Here is a 15435-nt window from a genome sequence, read left to right on the forward strand (position 1 = left end):
GACAAAAGATGTATCGACTAAATGTAAGGTTTAGACCTTTACAATTTAAGGTGTTAAGCGCCACTATCTCCAAGTTTGCCCCAAACTTTAGAAATTAATGTGTTAAATGCAGGAGGGCACGGGCAGCTTCGCTTCCCATGTACTGGGACTGTGCATTGGTGGCATAATTTTGGCAGGAAGTTGATGATGATTTATATGATATAGTGCAGATAGTCCCAGTGCTCTCTCCTCCTAAATACCTTCTGGGGGATTTTGGGGAAGTCTGTGTTGGTACACAGATTCCTTAATTTGAGTTGCATAATCGCAAAACTATGTATATTGAAATATTGGAAGTCCAAGATGGCTTCCACTTCCGCAGAATGGCTGAAGACATTGTCAATGAAAGGAGGAGGGATATATAACAATGGTGATATCGACATGCAGGCCAAAAGATATTTGGGGACCTTTCCGCGGTTACCTCACAGGTACTACCAGTGGTGCGGGGAGTGCTGAGCATGTAGTTTCCTAGAGTATACCATGGGTATATGTTAACAAGGCATTCATGGGAGGACTGCCAAGCTGGGTAATGAAAACTAATGTCATGTTTAAGTGTACAATGCCATGATCGTACCATAGTCTGATTACTGTTTGATGTAACACCTGCCCACTGTTAAATAACGTTTTTTTAATAAAAAAAAAAAGATCTAGTTGGGGTGATCTCAACATGCACAATTTCATCTTTTCCTTAGTTTTATTTGGATGGTTACGTTCAGCATGTGTGAAGAAGGGAGCTGCACGTCACTGGACTTAATAGGGATGTATATTCTAAGTATCTCACACAGTAGTTTTGTGGAGAATCACCTCAAAATGAAGTGGAAACCTCCGTCCAGTAAACTTGAGGGCTCATTACGAGTTTGGTGGTATCTGGGCAGATACCAAACTCTATTAACCTTACCACCACTTGGTCTGGCGGCATCACTGGCGGACTGCAAGTGGCAGAGTAAATCCCCATTTTATTTTTTGAGTTCCTATGGCTCTGGGATTTTTGGCGGAATTGCAGCGGCAGTAATTCTGCCAGAAGCGGTCTGATTCACCTTCAGTTTATAGCTGGAGGTGAATCCACCAACTTTAGGTCAAACGCCTAATTGGGCAGTGCAGTAATGCAGCGTTATACAGCAATACTGCTGCATTTTATCCGCACCGCCCAACTTCTAATGACGCCAAACTCCCTTAATGCACTGCAGTGTGAAAATTCCCATGTAGATCACTGGAATGGATAATCCTGAAGAAAGCCTATGTGGTGTATGTTTCAGGAGAAATGGGTGATCAAGTAGTGCTTGCGAGTGGGGGGGGGGGTAAACAAGTGTAGTATTGAGTAAACCCGCAAACCATCAAAAGTAAATTGTAGGTTGGGGGTAAGGATGCATGGAGATGCTTGGAGGGATGCTGAGGAAAATGGATGATGTAGTCCATGTACAGACATTGCAGTGAGGGTCCTGAGTCTCTGCACTGGTCTCCCTAAAGGATGACCAATCAACAAATGAGGAAGGAGGGAAAATGGGCAGATACTGGGACAGAGAGGAGGTGGATAGACCAAGGGAAGGCCAACTCCTAGTTGAATATCGGGACAGGAAAAGATCAAAGTTTGTTCTAGAAGTGAAATTGGAGTAAGAGGCACAGGGTAGAGAAAATGTTAGTGAACCACCACAGAGGAAGTGGGGCAGAGAAGGTGTAGCCCATCCTGGGCAAACACGGCCTTGTGTCAATAAAGTAGTTACCAGTCTGTGTTTATACTGTTTCCACACAACTTGGGGCCAGGATATGTTGTGCTTCCATTTCTGAGTTCTTTCTAAGTCCCCAAAATCCTGTCCACCCCCAGGGATGTCTGTCTTCTATCCCAAAGAATATCAAGTGATTTGGGATTACCTAGGTGAATTTCTGAAAAATAATTTGCCACTATGGATCTCATTTATTTGTCGGGATCATGGGTTCAGAATGGGGTTTGGGTTTGTGGCGATCATACCTAGATCTAGACTTTTCTTTCTTTTTTCCTTGTGCGACTATTGAGCATTAGCTGTACAGATGCATTTACCATCCTTGAAATTGTGATTGCTGCTGATTTACTTCAGTGGATCTTTTGTTCCAGATAACTCCCAAAAACAGTCTATTCATGGCATGAATGCAGGAATGAACTGTGAGAACAATAATGTAATCCAGATTTTGTCACAGCCATTCTATTCCATTGATATTGGTCCTTTGCACCATAGACCGAAAAAAGGCTGAGGTACTACTCCCTGCTGGGGGATTGAACTCCGCTTGAAGTGAGAAAACAATGTTCTTTGGTCCTATTCTCTTCCTTCTGAGATATCTTTCTGGCCTCGTTTATGTCAGGAATGTGGGAGTTAGAACCTGCGTTGGAGTGGTGTGGAGCCAAGGGAGGTTGCAGCTCAGATGCAGGACTCCCCATTTCCCAGAGAGCTTGAAGGGAGCAGCACATACAGGAGGAGTTAAATGCTGATGGCGCGCTGTCACAGGTGCTTGTGATTATCACCAGGAAGCATGCATGGCTCACATGTTTCCTTTTTCACGCTGGAGCCTTTCTGATTTGGATTTAACTGGTGGGCTATACACAGGAGAAGGGGTGTAGGCTGAGAATTCAGCCTTCTGTGGAACATTTGGCCCTTGGGGCCTCGGGAATTTCACTGCAGAATAGGAGCGAGCTGCAGCATTGAACGCTGACACACAGCAATTGAGATATCATTTGATCTACTGTCTCTGAGCTCGCAAGTGGGATCAGGGACATCAGCTAAGTGCCACCTCCTTGTTTGAACAGTGTTTGTTTTGTCTTTTGTGTACAATGAGTTACAGCTTGTTTTTTGTTTGTGACAATGAGTACAACATGAACTGTTAAAGATTGTTCTCATTCTCGGATGTATGAGTGTGGGACTATGCAGCGTTTGTTGGAATGAGCAGAATAAGCACATACGTGTTTTGTGTTAGGACATGAAAGCAAGTTATGTACTGAGGTTGCATGTTGTGAAAAGGGTATACTCAGTGTTAGGTTGGAGTTAACTCATGGGCAAGCGATGAGCACATGTGAACTGTTTGTAGCATTTAGAGTGTGAGGTAACCGAGTATTTGGTGTATGTGACGGGTCCCCCAGGGTGTTGAACTACAGTATACAAAAGTGAGTACTTGAACAAGGAGTGATAGTCTGCGAAAGTGTCGTAAGTTCCAGGAATACAGTGCATTTTTCCCTTTGTCCCCTGTGAGAAACCTGAAGGTGTCTCTACTGCTGGTCCCTGGATACCTGTCGCCAGGATGCGGCCATTGCTATTGGAAACAGTTCCTGGGGGAGGACCAGTGAAGGAGGATCACCTGGATGAGGGGTCTGGAGGTGGGACACCGACAGGCGAGAGTCAGTACCCCATTCCCTGTAATACCTTTTCCCCATCCTACCCTGTAGGATATTTAGATCTACCCCCCCACTCCCTTTCCGACAAACACTTTTACACAAAGAAAGATAACAGACTAACACCAGTCGTTTACCTAACATGTTCCTATACAAGGGTTGGGCAATTGACAGTAACCACGCACACCTGATGGCCCTTTACCACAGGGATAAAAAGCAGACCATGAGAGCACGCTTCGAGCAAGGCCTAACGCATGAGGAAGCAACTATTCCGGACCGGAAGTTCAAGCAGAGGAGAGGCAGTGAGACGTGAAAGGACGAGGGGGGGGATTGCCCTTGCCCTTTTCAACTTGGACCTGCGACGCCTCCGAAAAAGGGAATCGCAAGACTGGAGAGTACAGCTGGCGTGTGGTATGAGAAGTGTCAATGGTAAAGAATGGGGCCTCCCGCATTGATAACACAGGTGGGGAGGCACGCTGGCTACCCTGGTACCGTCCCTGATTCCAGAAGCAAGAAAAGCCAACTGGTTCAGCGCAGCCGGTGAGTTGAAGAAAGCTGATAGCAAACCAAACTGTGTTACCAATGTTGCAATTGGCATCTTTATGTGAACAACAAAGTTATGTGTGTTTGAACTTTTGGAAAGCGCAGAGACGGGCCAGCGAAGGGTGGTCAGGCGCGCTTGAGTGAGCATTCGTAGGACTCTGGCTGGCCCTTTTGGTTTGTGTTGAAACTGCAAATACCAGAAGGCCCTAGAAAAGGGTGGCATGAGATGTCAGTGGTCCTACAAGAGTCGCGTCAAATCCCTTGTACAATCGAAGTCTCTGACCCCTTACCGAGAGAAAGGGAAGGGGAAGGGAACCCGGCTTTCTGATGTAAATTAGAAAATCATAAACTGTTAGCCATCTTTAACAGTTCATGAATTTTTTTGTGAACTCGACAGAGGGATGCAAAGGGAAAAGCTAACGAGAGTGAACCCCGTATTGAGATAAAGCAAAGTGAAGTGTGTATGTGGCAAATGTGAACCCAGCTGAGGGATGCCTGCGAGTTGGGGTGAAGAGTAATATGAGGGGATGAAATCAAGACCTTACAGGGGCCTTGGAGCGATTAAGATCCTGCTTATAGCCTAAAAGAGCCTGGTTAGCTTACAACCAAGTAGCAGGATATACTTTTTGGCTCCCCAGGCCCACTGATGCCGAACAAACCCAACTATGTGAATTTATTTCTGTGTATTTGGGACAATCTATAAATAAACATTCAGACACCTATATATGACATGTAAGGGGTCATAATAATGGATCCAAGTATGTTTGCATTTTATGTGGAAGTTTGAATTTTGTAACGCTATGCAATAGCTCCTCGTTCCCCAGTGGTAGCTCCTGGTGAATGATTAGTGCTGGATACCCTGGAGCTGCTTGTAGCTCCTGCTTAACCAATCCTTATTTCGAGCCCTGCCTTAGCAGCTGGGGCATCAGCAGGACATGGTAAGTTGGCCTCTGAGAAGTAGTGTTGCCTCTGTTGTTTTCCCTAGTGGCTCTTCCAGAAATCTGAGATATGGTGTGCTGGGAGGTCAAGGAGTGTCATCAGGACCATCCTACCTGCTACTTGTATGCACCCAACATGGCTTAGCATTCATTTGTGGTTTATCTGGTAGAAGTGCTCAATATAATAAAGGAAAGAAGTAGAATAGTTTTTGCTGGGGGTGCTTCTAAATGTTACTACTTCCAGTGGGAAGTTTCTAGGGCTTGGGTTCTTGGACAGATGCTGTATTGTAATGCACAGGGGAATCTGATGGTGTACCCAAGCACAAAGGCTGCATAAAAGACATCCAGAATAAAGAGGGATGATTGGGAGAGGTGCATAAAAGACATCCAGAATATGAGGAAACCTAAAGAGGGATGATTGGGAGAGGTGCAAAGTCTAAAGACATATGATGTGATATGACATTTGTCTTTATTGTCCAGATCTCATTTGCACTTAGCTTTTTCACCTGTTTCTACAATGGTATAACACTTTACGGGATGCATTGCGTTGATGCAGTGCCTACATAGAAGTATATTCAAGATGTGTTTTTTTAAAAAAAAATGTTTACGTCTGTATATTTGAGATACCAGATGTGATTTAGCAGTCAGTGGTATACCTCCATATTTTACCTTAGTTGCCCAGGTGGGAGACCATTGGAACTATTCTTATACGAGCATGGATTAATGATGGTCAATGGAAGGGTGCCATCGGATCTTCCAGCAAAGGCGCTTTGTAGAGGCCCCCAGGGCCCTTCATTGACTACTTTGTTATTAAGGTCAGTCGCTGGTAAAGAGTAAACGATATACAGGTAGTTGAGCATAAGGATAGTGACCATGATCCCCTCCTCTTGACATGCCATTTGAGTACCGGAGGTGGCAACCCACTCAGAAGGGAATCTATCCAGTAGTCGAACAGGGATGCTCTCGGGCTAGGTGGCTGTTAAGTGTTTGTTTGATATGAATTTGAGAGAGAACTCATCTGTGATGCATAAGTGTTTGTCAACACTATGCAGTCACATGACCTATTATTGGCATGCAAGAAATTAATTGGCCGCATCTCACTAAAATTGACAAAGCCTCAACTCGGCTAAAGAACGTAGGCATGGGGTGGTTTGACGCTACATGTAGGGAGGGTCTGAGGGAGGAACCAAGAGATGACTTTTTAATAAGAAAAAGGAGGGAATACAAAAGGCCTAAATTGGCAAGGCAAAATAAGATTGCCTAATTGGCATGGCAGCAATTAGAAGAGGTGGTTAATAAGGAAGGTTGGGGCTCTGGAAAGTGGTGGCTAAGCTGTCAAGTCCATAGGTCTGCCTCGAATGCCCCTAATGTCAATGCCACAAATGGGTAATGCGTTATTGTGCCATTTTTGCAAAAGATTGGGAGGTGGCATGGTGAATACTTGAAGCTTTCGGCACCCTTGTTATGCAGCCTTTTTCATGCCATTGTGTATGGTCATAGATCAGACACATGGCACCAGGGTATAATCATTCCAATATCTAAGATGGTGTCAAATCTGATCCCAAATCTTATTGCCTCACCCAATCACCCCTTTTAGATGACGCGTCCAAGATGCCTCTAAATATAAAATTGTAATGGGGGGGTACAAAATACCAAGCTTTTATGGCTCTCGCTACAGCTTTTGACCTGGTGAATGGGCAAACTACTTTGCTGGATCCCCATATCCGGTAAGATTCTCCAAAGACTTTTAAAACCATGTTGTATACTAATACTGAAAGCACCATGCGTTATGATCCAGGTGGTAAATGTACTGTCCCCTTTAAGACCCATAGAGGATTACGCCAGCAGCTTGTGCTAGCACCAATCAAGTGTGATCTTCATATTAATGAACTCCAAGATGTCTTGGAAACCTCAACCCCTGATGTACCAAGAATTTGCCCCTCTTGGCCTATACCAATGATGTGGTACTTTGGGACGGGCACCTCTTGCTTTACAGTTGCCTTTCGACTCGTATGCAAACTTCATGTCTAAACGAAAGCTGAAAATGAATGTGACAAAGTCAGCAGTCATGATGACAGAAAAGGTTCGAAGAGTACCTAGAGTTTTTCTAATCGATGGGATTTCACTGAAAAGAATGATGCACTTTGACTATTTAGGTGTCCATTTCTCCAGTTCAGATCAGTGCAATGAACATATGCTCAAGCAATCTATCCTAATGAAGCGGGCGAAAGGTGGCATCTCCCACTTCATTAAGGGCATGTTTGTAGCGCTTTGCGCCAAAGCAATGTACAGAAAATTATAAAACGAGACAAATCAATATGAAAAAACGTGGACAATAACAAATAAGATGAGAGGAAGAGCGTTGCAGTGAAAAGGGGCCAACTTGGAAAAAGAACAGAAATGGGAGGAAGCGCAGGGATGACAAGTGATGTTAAGAAAGAACAGACTCTGAATGTAAAGAGCGAGCTGGAGCATTAAATACATCAGCGCTGAGAGATGAGTGGTGGCCAAGTTGTGAAGAGATTTGAAAACTAAGCAAAGAAAGTTCAAATGCAGACTGGAGTGGAAAGGAAGCCAGGCTAAAGAGGCAAGAGCAGGAGGTAGTCACGAGCAGAGAAGAAAGTGAACAAATGGAATTAAAAACTGACTGTAGGGGAGATTAATGCAAAATAGGGAGAGTAAGGAGAAGGGAAGTGCTATAGAAGAGACAAACAGAAATGAACAAAGAAGCGAGAAACTTGGAGGCAACAAAAGAGAAGTCTGGCTGCACGAATATTAAAAAGGTGAAAAACGACCGGAGAGAGAAGATGAGAGAGGAGAAGTGTTAAAAGTACATGCCAAGATCGCTTGTAGATCTGGAGAGGGAATTGGGTGAAAGACAGAGCATGACTGGGGAGAGAGAGGAGGAGGAGGAGATGGTGGTAGCAGGAAAGAAGAGGACCTCATCTTAGAGGGATTCATATGATGGTCATGGTTGGTCATCCAAGATTGTATAGCGAGCAGACAAGAGTTGGTGTCTTGAAAGCAGGAGTGAAAGCGTAGAAGTATAGGAACAGTGTCATCCATGTAAATGCGATGTGAAAGACCGAACAAAGAGATTATAGAAGCAAGAGGATAGTGTATACAGAGAACAAGAGGTGGCCCAAGACTGAGCCTTGAGGTACACCATGACGGAAAGGAATGGTAGCTGAAGAATTAATGCTAAAGCTGTAGCAATTGGCCGATATGGGGAACTGAGGCGGCAATTGTATTACCACGCATAGAGATGTTCTGCCAGAACCTTCTTGCTCTCTCTCAGGGGGCACCAACCTATTCTGTCCATGCAGAACTGGATTTGAGCTATATCGAGGACTGCTACATCGTAGCTCCAGTGTTGGTGTGGCTTTCAACATGGACAAATCCCAGTGCTGTCATAGGCAGCTTATTGGTGATATAACAGGAAGTAACAATGCAGGAAAGATCACATGGGTAGATCATGTTAGTTCTTCCCTGGCCTCTATAAATGCGAGGCACTGGTTTAATCGCCAGGATCAATGGATGGGTCTTGCTGGATGAAGGCCAAGAGAAGGTTATTGAACATCTATGAAAATAGACTAATAACTATGGGGTGTGGGAAACACTCCAAAAGAGCCTATTTGACTTTTTCTACTTTGACTACACGGCCGTATTTGAAGTGGCGCCTAGCAGAAAAGGCACTTTTATAATCCACCTCAGATTTAATTTTCTTCCATTTTATATATGGTAAGGAGATTCCGGGAAGGTATGAAGCAAGAGGCAGATGGGTCCCTTTTGTATGAATACTTTGGAAACCATTGGGCATTTTTAATTCTTTTGCGGGCCTATGCAGGGATACGACAGAGGACACTAAAGCCACACCTAAGAAATGGAGACATTTGTCAATTTAAGCCAGCCCCATTATACTGTCTAGAGAAAAAGATAAGGCAGTTACTTGGGCTTTGGATCTGTTCAAAAGACTGTCCACTATCCGCGGCTGTAGGTCCTAGCGATATCTGGATAACACCAATAATAACAATAACCTAACCATAGTTTAAATTATTTGCAGTTTATCGTAACTAGGAGTTTGTGTCCCAAAGGTTATTGTAGTATTTTTTCATCCGGCAGGGGGACGATAGTCCAACCTTTTTCTATTTTCTAATGCTGTATTTTAAAAATTCTTTAGGTTCCTTTTGCTGAATATACTGATACATTTTTATATTGCATGTGTACTTTAATGGCTTAACCGGCGAATAAAGTTAATAGAAAATTGGGAAGCCAAAGTCTACAGACGTATAGTATGACGTTTGTATCTTTGTTGTCAAAATCGTATTTGCACTTGGCTTCTTCATCGGATTCTATAATGAGACTTTATGGTATGCATTGACACAGCGCCTACATTGTAAATATTCAGGACTAGTGGAAAAGCTTGTGTACACAGACTAATGTTCGTAAAAGAAGACATTTTCAGAGTGTAAATATATTATGTGGTGTATTTTAACATAAATTATGTTAATAGAGAAAATAAATGTGTAAAGAGTGTTGCTCCTTTTACGTGGAGGAGTAGTAACCTCAAACAAATCTCTCAATTCATTGCAAGTTCAACATAGTACATACAGCCAACTATTGTATCTGTTCCTCATTTTCTTGGATTCCACGACTCAAAAAGAGGTTGAGGGATGTCCGAGTAATACATGTGCAGCATGATTCGAAGAAGAAATGAGATCATAAAGTAAATTGAAGTCAAGGTTTAAAACGTATTGATATAATATGAATAATTACATAAGTACATTACAAAAATAATTTATTTGGTTAGAGAAATAGTGCTTAATCAAATGAATTTGTTTTTTTTAAAATGTATTTATTTTTTTAGTATGAAACTCTTTTTGTATGCAACTTGAAGTATGCTGTTAAACTGTCATCTCAGCGTTGGGCCTTTTTCTGCAGCTAATAGTATGTTATCATTGTTGACATACACATTTGTTCACCTGGAAGATGAACTTGAATTCTTATTGTTGTATGTTGAAGTCAGCAGCTCCCTCTAGCGGTGATAACCGGTGAAGCGGGCAGGGTCAGCTTCGGACAAACATACATCTTGCCTTTTATTATGTAGTATATCGTTTTTTTTTTTTTTTTGTAACATCCGTGGATTTGGGCTACGAGATGTGAATTAGCGGCATGTTTTGCTACATGCTTTGCATTTTTCTCACTTGTTTGAGTTTTTAATATCAGACAGTAAAAGTATCTCTCAAATGGCATTGGGCTTGTTGACTTGTTTGTGTCAGAGCAACGCCAGTGGTTAAGATTCAGTCTAAACCTTCCAGCCATCACCTCTTTGTTTTTGCTTATGTTTGTGCCTGTAGCAGTTCCTGCCCTGTCCTACCCTACCAACCTATGGATTTGAAGGCTGGTATGTGCCACATTGGCAAAGCCATTTGGTCTGAATTTTCAAGTGTAGTTCTGTAACCTGTTGGGCTCAAAAATGTAGCACTCTACATTATGAAGCCAGTCATGGTGGTTTTGCCAATGCGTGTATGATTCCCGTTAGGCAGGAAATATTCTGGACTCGACCCTGACACAACAGAGCCTCTCAAGTCCTCAGGAAGAAGCGAGTGGCACTCCAGTGGCTAATGTTTGCAGCTTGTTGGCTGTTATTGATTGACCTGTGATTGCCCCATCAGCACAATGAGACCTAGTCTAATGCAGGCAAAATAATGTCAAGATAGGATGGAGATCCTGACCTTGGGAGTTTTTGATAAAGGTCATGTGAAGGTTTGAGGGAGACCTTATTACAGGTCTCTCCCAGAGCACGTTTCAATTTTAAAAGGGTAGTGCTGGCCAATCCTGATCCAACAAGTAAATGGCAGTACACTGCAAGGTTTATAACTACTTAAGAAATTCTCCCCCTTTCTTATGTCAGTGGTGAGTAACATTGTATTTCTTTAAGCAAGCCTCCTTTCGAATAGTTTAATCATAGCCAGCAACCTCCCTATTCCTTTCTGTATCTTCCAGTGCACAGTGCAGGTAGTGTGAATTGTTTATGCAGTACCATTCAGGTAGATCAGGCTGAGCCACAGAGTATTTTGCTGGTCATTATTCACACAAAGGTGTGATGAAAAGACTCGTACAGATACAGGGGAGGAATCCTAATATGAGAACAAAGGCATGCGATTGTGTGTTTTGGACATTCAGTTCGCATAGCGGCACACAATGAGCACCCCTTTTATTCACATGCAGTCTAATCCTTGAAATGTAAACGTGACCTTTCCATCTGATATTTGTCCAATGTGTGTGAAAGTAATGTACATATTATTGTTTGGTAAGGGATGATGTTAAGATTTTTTTTTTATACCGCGCACCGCTACCATCCAAGGGCAGTCTCCAGGCACTCTATGAAGCAAAGTTATAGTGTAGAATTTTCTTTTTATTTCGTAATGCCCAATTTCACAGTAGGTGTTGTAGGCACTTCGGCTGTCGAGGTCTTCGGCTGCTATTTATTAAATGCGACTTTCTCCTTCTTTAGAGAGCAAACATTTAAACAAGACATCTGAAGAATGTTTAACACTGAAGGCATAAATGTTTGTATATGACTGACCTCTGGCAGCATCCGAAAGTGATAGTGCTGCCATGCATCCTCTTGATACAGGGGTTTGGTCTTCTTGGAGTCCTCAAAAGGCGATCGAATTGCAGACCAGAACTGGTCTGCCCTGTATAGTTTGTGTGGTTTTTTGTGGTCCACAACACGCAAAGTTGTGAGTGTGGGCATTAGAGGGCCCAGATCGTTGGGTTTCAGTTGGAGGTTTGCATACTGTCGCTTAGAATGATTTTTAAAAAAATTATTTTTATTGGCGGTCTTCTTACATGTGCTTTTTCTTAACTTGCAGACGGGAAGGCCTCGGAAGAGCAGATTTGCTGACCATGCTGATGACGCCAAAGATTCAGACAGCTCTGCCATTCATCGTGGTAATGCTAGCCGGAAACATGGGAGGTGGGAAAATCAAGTGGAGAATCCAGGCGCAGTGGCGTCCAGACTGGTCCGGACTGCAACAGCCAAACGCAGATCTATCCATAGGATTCCAATCATTCATGACTTAACAAATGCTAGGAATCTGAGTGATCCTCGTGGAGACTCGCAACTGTTTGTCCTTCAGCATGGTGATACTGGCAGTGTGGAGGGATCCCCTCCGCCCACTGACAATCGCTTTCTTCCAAAATGTGAGATCACTGGCAAAGAAGCGCTTTCTGCTCTCGCAAGAGCAAGTACCCGGCAGTGCCGGCAGGAGATAGCAAATGTCATGTGTCTGCACCAGGCAGGAAAGCTGATGCCCCATTCTGTGCCACGATACTGCCAACTAGCGGGTGAGTGTGTGATATGTTGTCTCTGCACCCCATGACCGTTTCCCCTGGCTGAGGAAGGGTTCCAAATTGAGATTTGATGAGTAGGAGCTAAAGCCATGAGCTAAAGCCAGTTTATGGGTTTTCAGGTATCACCCGGTACAAGAGTTACTTCTGGGGTACCAGGAGTAAGTAAGTGCCCCATGAGAAGCAAATGTAACCTTTGTGTCATGTATGTATGATCTGTTGTGCTTTAAATGTGCTCTAGATGTGTCCAAATGCTTCTTTATAGGCATTCCCAAATGCACAAAGTTAGTGTCACAAAGCTATGTTTGTTTGTATGATGGTAGTTAGCCTGGTGAGCTAAAAGTAGCTCCTGGTAGTTGTTGAACCCAACTGGGCTCTCCTAGACTAAAAGCAGGAACTAAATAGTTGCCAGCAATTTCGAACCCTGCAAGTCGGGTATGATTGTTAATACATGTCCTTTCTCCTGACCCCGATAATCTGTAGCGGCCAAACACCTGGTTTATGCATCAAATCATCATCATCATCATCATCATCATCATCATCATCATCTAGATAGGGGCAGCAATGAGTTACATTTTTAACGATTACGTGCAGTTAATATCTGGAGAGGGTTGCAGCAAATGTTAGGACAGTTTTTCTGGAGTCCAACTAAGGGCTCAGTAAAACCATTCAACTGAGACAGTGCACAACTCCACTTTTAGAAAAGGTTTGTACCACCTGAGTATATGGTAGCATAGACGGCGCACAGAGGCTTATTTTAGGAGGGAAAGAGGGCTGTATGACAGTACATGGAACCTGTAGTACACAAAGGATTCGATAGAAACGCAACCAGACGTATTATACAAATAAAGGTTTATTATAAATGGAAGTTAAGTCTCGGAGTACTGGTTATAGAGTCATAAACACACCACAATGCATGAAGGTACACAGAACATAGCATAAAGCTTTTGTCAGAATACCTAATAGTAATTCTAGGGAAGTCAGACCATATACACATTTAGTATGGGCCACAACTATTCATGGGGAGTAAAACCAATCAAATCAAACCAACCAATCAAAAACCAACCAAATAACCCTTTAAATTAAGACGACCCTTAGCACCCATGAGATGATCACTATATGTATTTTCACGCTGTCCCGTTACTCTGCATCTACATGGCCTGTCTTTTTGTAATGCGCTCCGATGCCTGCGGGCTTTAGCGCTATATAAATAAATAAATTAAATAATTACTTTTTGATTACTTTCAGTAATACAAGGGTAGTATACCCTGTCAGCTAAACAGTGACACTCCGCAAAGAAATCGCATAGTAAACCAATCTTGTTACCAGGATAATTTTCTGACTAGTGGAACACTCATTCAAGTAACAGTAACCCCTATAGCTATTATTCAGGTTAACAGTTCTACTAGGTGAGGAAAACCTAGATTCTTTTTAAAGGAGCTACCAGCAACTTAAAGTGAAGTATAACCCTAAGACTGTTTTTAGCATCTGTATAAAACAGACCAGGGATATCAAACCCCAATGTTACACCTTATGAATGACTCTAGGTAAGTAAAACCTAAGGCAGACTTATTCTGAACGGGCTATACAGCAAGTTAGGGGGGAAGCAAGACCCAGTTTGGAAACCTATACACCTATTCTCGGAAAGAAATAGTTAGTGAAGCCAACAGCCTTACTTTTGGGAAAGAGGCACAACCAATTTACAAGTGAGTAAATTAACCTTGTATATAATTTTTTAGAATGTCACAGCACCCATTCACGGTAAGAACCTTTTGTAAATGCGCGCTTTCAGAGTTAGTTACCAACCAACTACTTTACAAGTAAGTAAACTTTTAAACACTTGTTCTCTTTTCTAGGAAATATAGGCCCAATCCTTAAGTCTTTCCCTTATTCTTGGAGCATGACTGTTATCAGTGGCAGACGGGGGCACTAGTTCCATTTAACAATTCAGGAAGGCACTGAAGTAGCAAAAGTCAGAGTTCCTACGGAAGACTGGTCAAACAATTAAGTATTTCACTTAGTTGAGAGTCCAGGGACTTCTAAAAAGACACCCTAGGAGGATGCCAGCAGTGGGCTTGGGGTAACTGGATGCAAGGACTCTGTCACAAGAACCCCCCCCTCCGCCCCCCAAAAGCTTTACAGAAATCACAAAGTCTTAAGCTAAGTAAATACACCAGCAAACACAGTACCTTGGCACAGAAGAAGAGTTCCAGCTGCAGCAAAAAACCCAGCCGGTGAATTCCTTATGAAGACAGAACACTGGAAGGGCTTCTGCAGCAGGGATCAACTGGGAAGGCTCCAGGCAAGAGTTTCTTTGCGGCCGAATGCAGCTCTGTAGATTTTGTTACGCTTTTCAGGAGTCCGAATATCGCTGATTGGATTCTCATTATTTTTAAGGTCCTCTGACCCGATCCACATCTCTGGAGGTCCAGCAGGATGCCCAGAAAGTTTCTGCAAGATTCGAAATTCAGATGACCATGTACTGCATGATGGCTCGAGGTCCAAGTGTATTGAGATATTGCAGCCCTCCAAGGTTGCAGCACGACGTGGGTTGGCTCAAAATGCAGGTGGTCTTGAGTCTAGTGGCTCTCACCCGGCTCTGGGTCATTCATGCCAGGATCCCCAGGTCGATTGGAAGGAAGGGTTGCAGCAGGCTCCGGTTACACAGCACGCTCTCCAGTCACTGGAAATTGCTACAGCCTCAGTTTCTTAACCATCCACTTCGGTTTCAGCTCCAGTGGTCAACTTGTCCGCAGCTTCCAGGTTCTGAGTATTTATCAGGAACTACAGTACAACTACGGCATTCTCTCCCTGCATTTTACAGCAAGGGGTGGTCTCGGCTGTTCCCTTTCAGGCAAGGTGGAAGACAAAGGGATGCAGAGTTTTGGACTCATCCCTCACTTCCTGCCTTTCCAGTCTCTCTAGAGCCTGCGTGGGGAATCTAAAGGATTCCCGCCGAAGACAACACAGCCACTGAGGTCATTACTGCCTAGAATGGCAGGGGAAGACCTCAAACAGCAGTCAAACACGAAATTGCGAAAAAGGATTCTCCTATTTTAGCAAAATGGTGTCCCTTCTGTGCATTACAGAGGCTGAATTAACATCTTGCGAGTAATGAAGTCATAAAAGTAGTTACACCGCCACCAGCCATTGAAGAAAACCTTAACTAAATGTGACCAGGTAAGTTAAGAAAGGGTATGCATAAGG

General features: G+C 43.3%; 1 protein-coding gene across 1 annotated transcript in view; it reads left to right on the forward strand.

Annotated features, from left to right (window-relative positions):
* XYLT2 (xylosyltransferase 2) overlaps nt 1–15435 on the forward strand; it is a 294426-nt gene that overhangs the window by 53543 nt on the left and 225448 nt on the right. The window contains exon 2 of the mRNA XM_069654872.1: nt 11751–12225. Coding sequence (XP_069510973.1) covers nt 11751–12225 — 475 coding nt within the window. The remainder of the gene's footprint in view (nt 1–11750; nt 12226–15435) is intronic.

This window comes from Ambystoma mexicanum, chromosome 3q, assembly GCF_040938575.1.
Source record: "Ambystoma mexicanum isolate Mex_15411 chromosome 3q, UKY_AmexF1_1, whole genome shotgun sequence".
In the NCBI taxonomy this organism is placed as follows: domain Eukaryota; kingdom Metazoa; phylum Chordata; class Amphibia; order Caudata; family Ambystomatidae; genus Ambystoma; species Ambystoma mexicanum.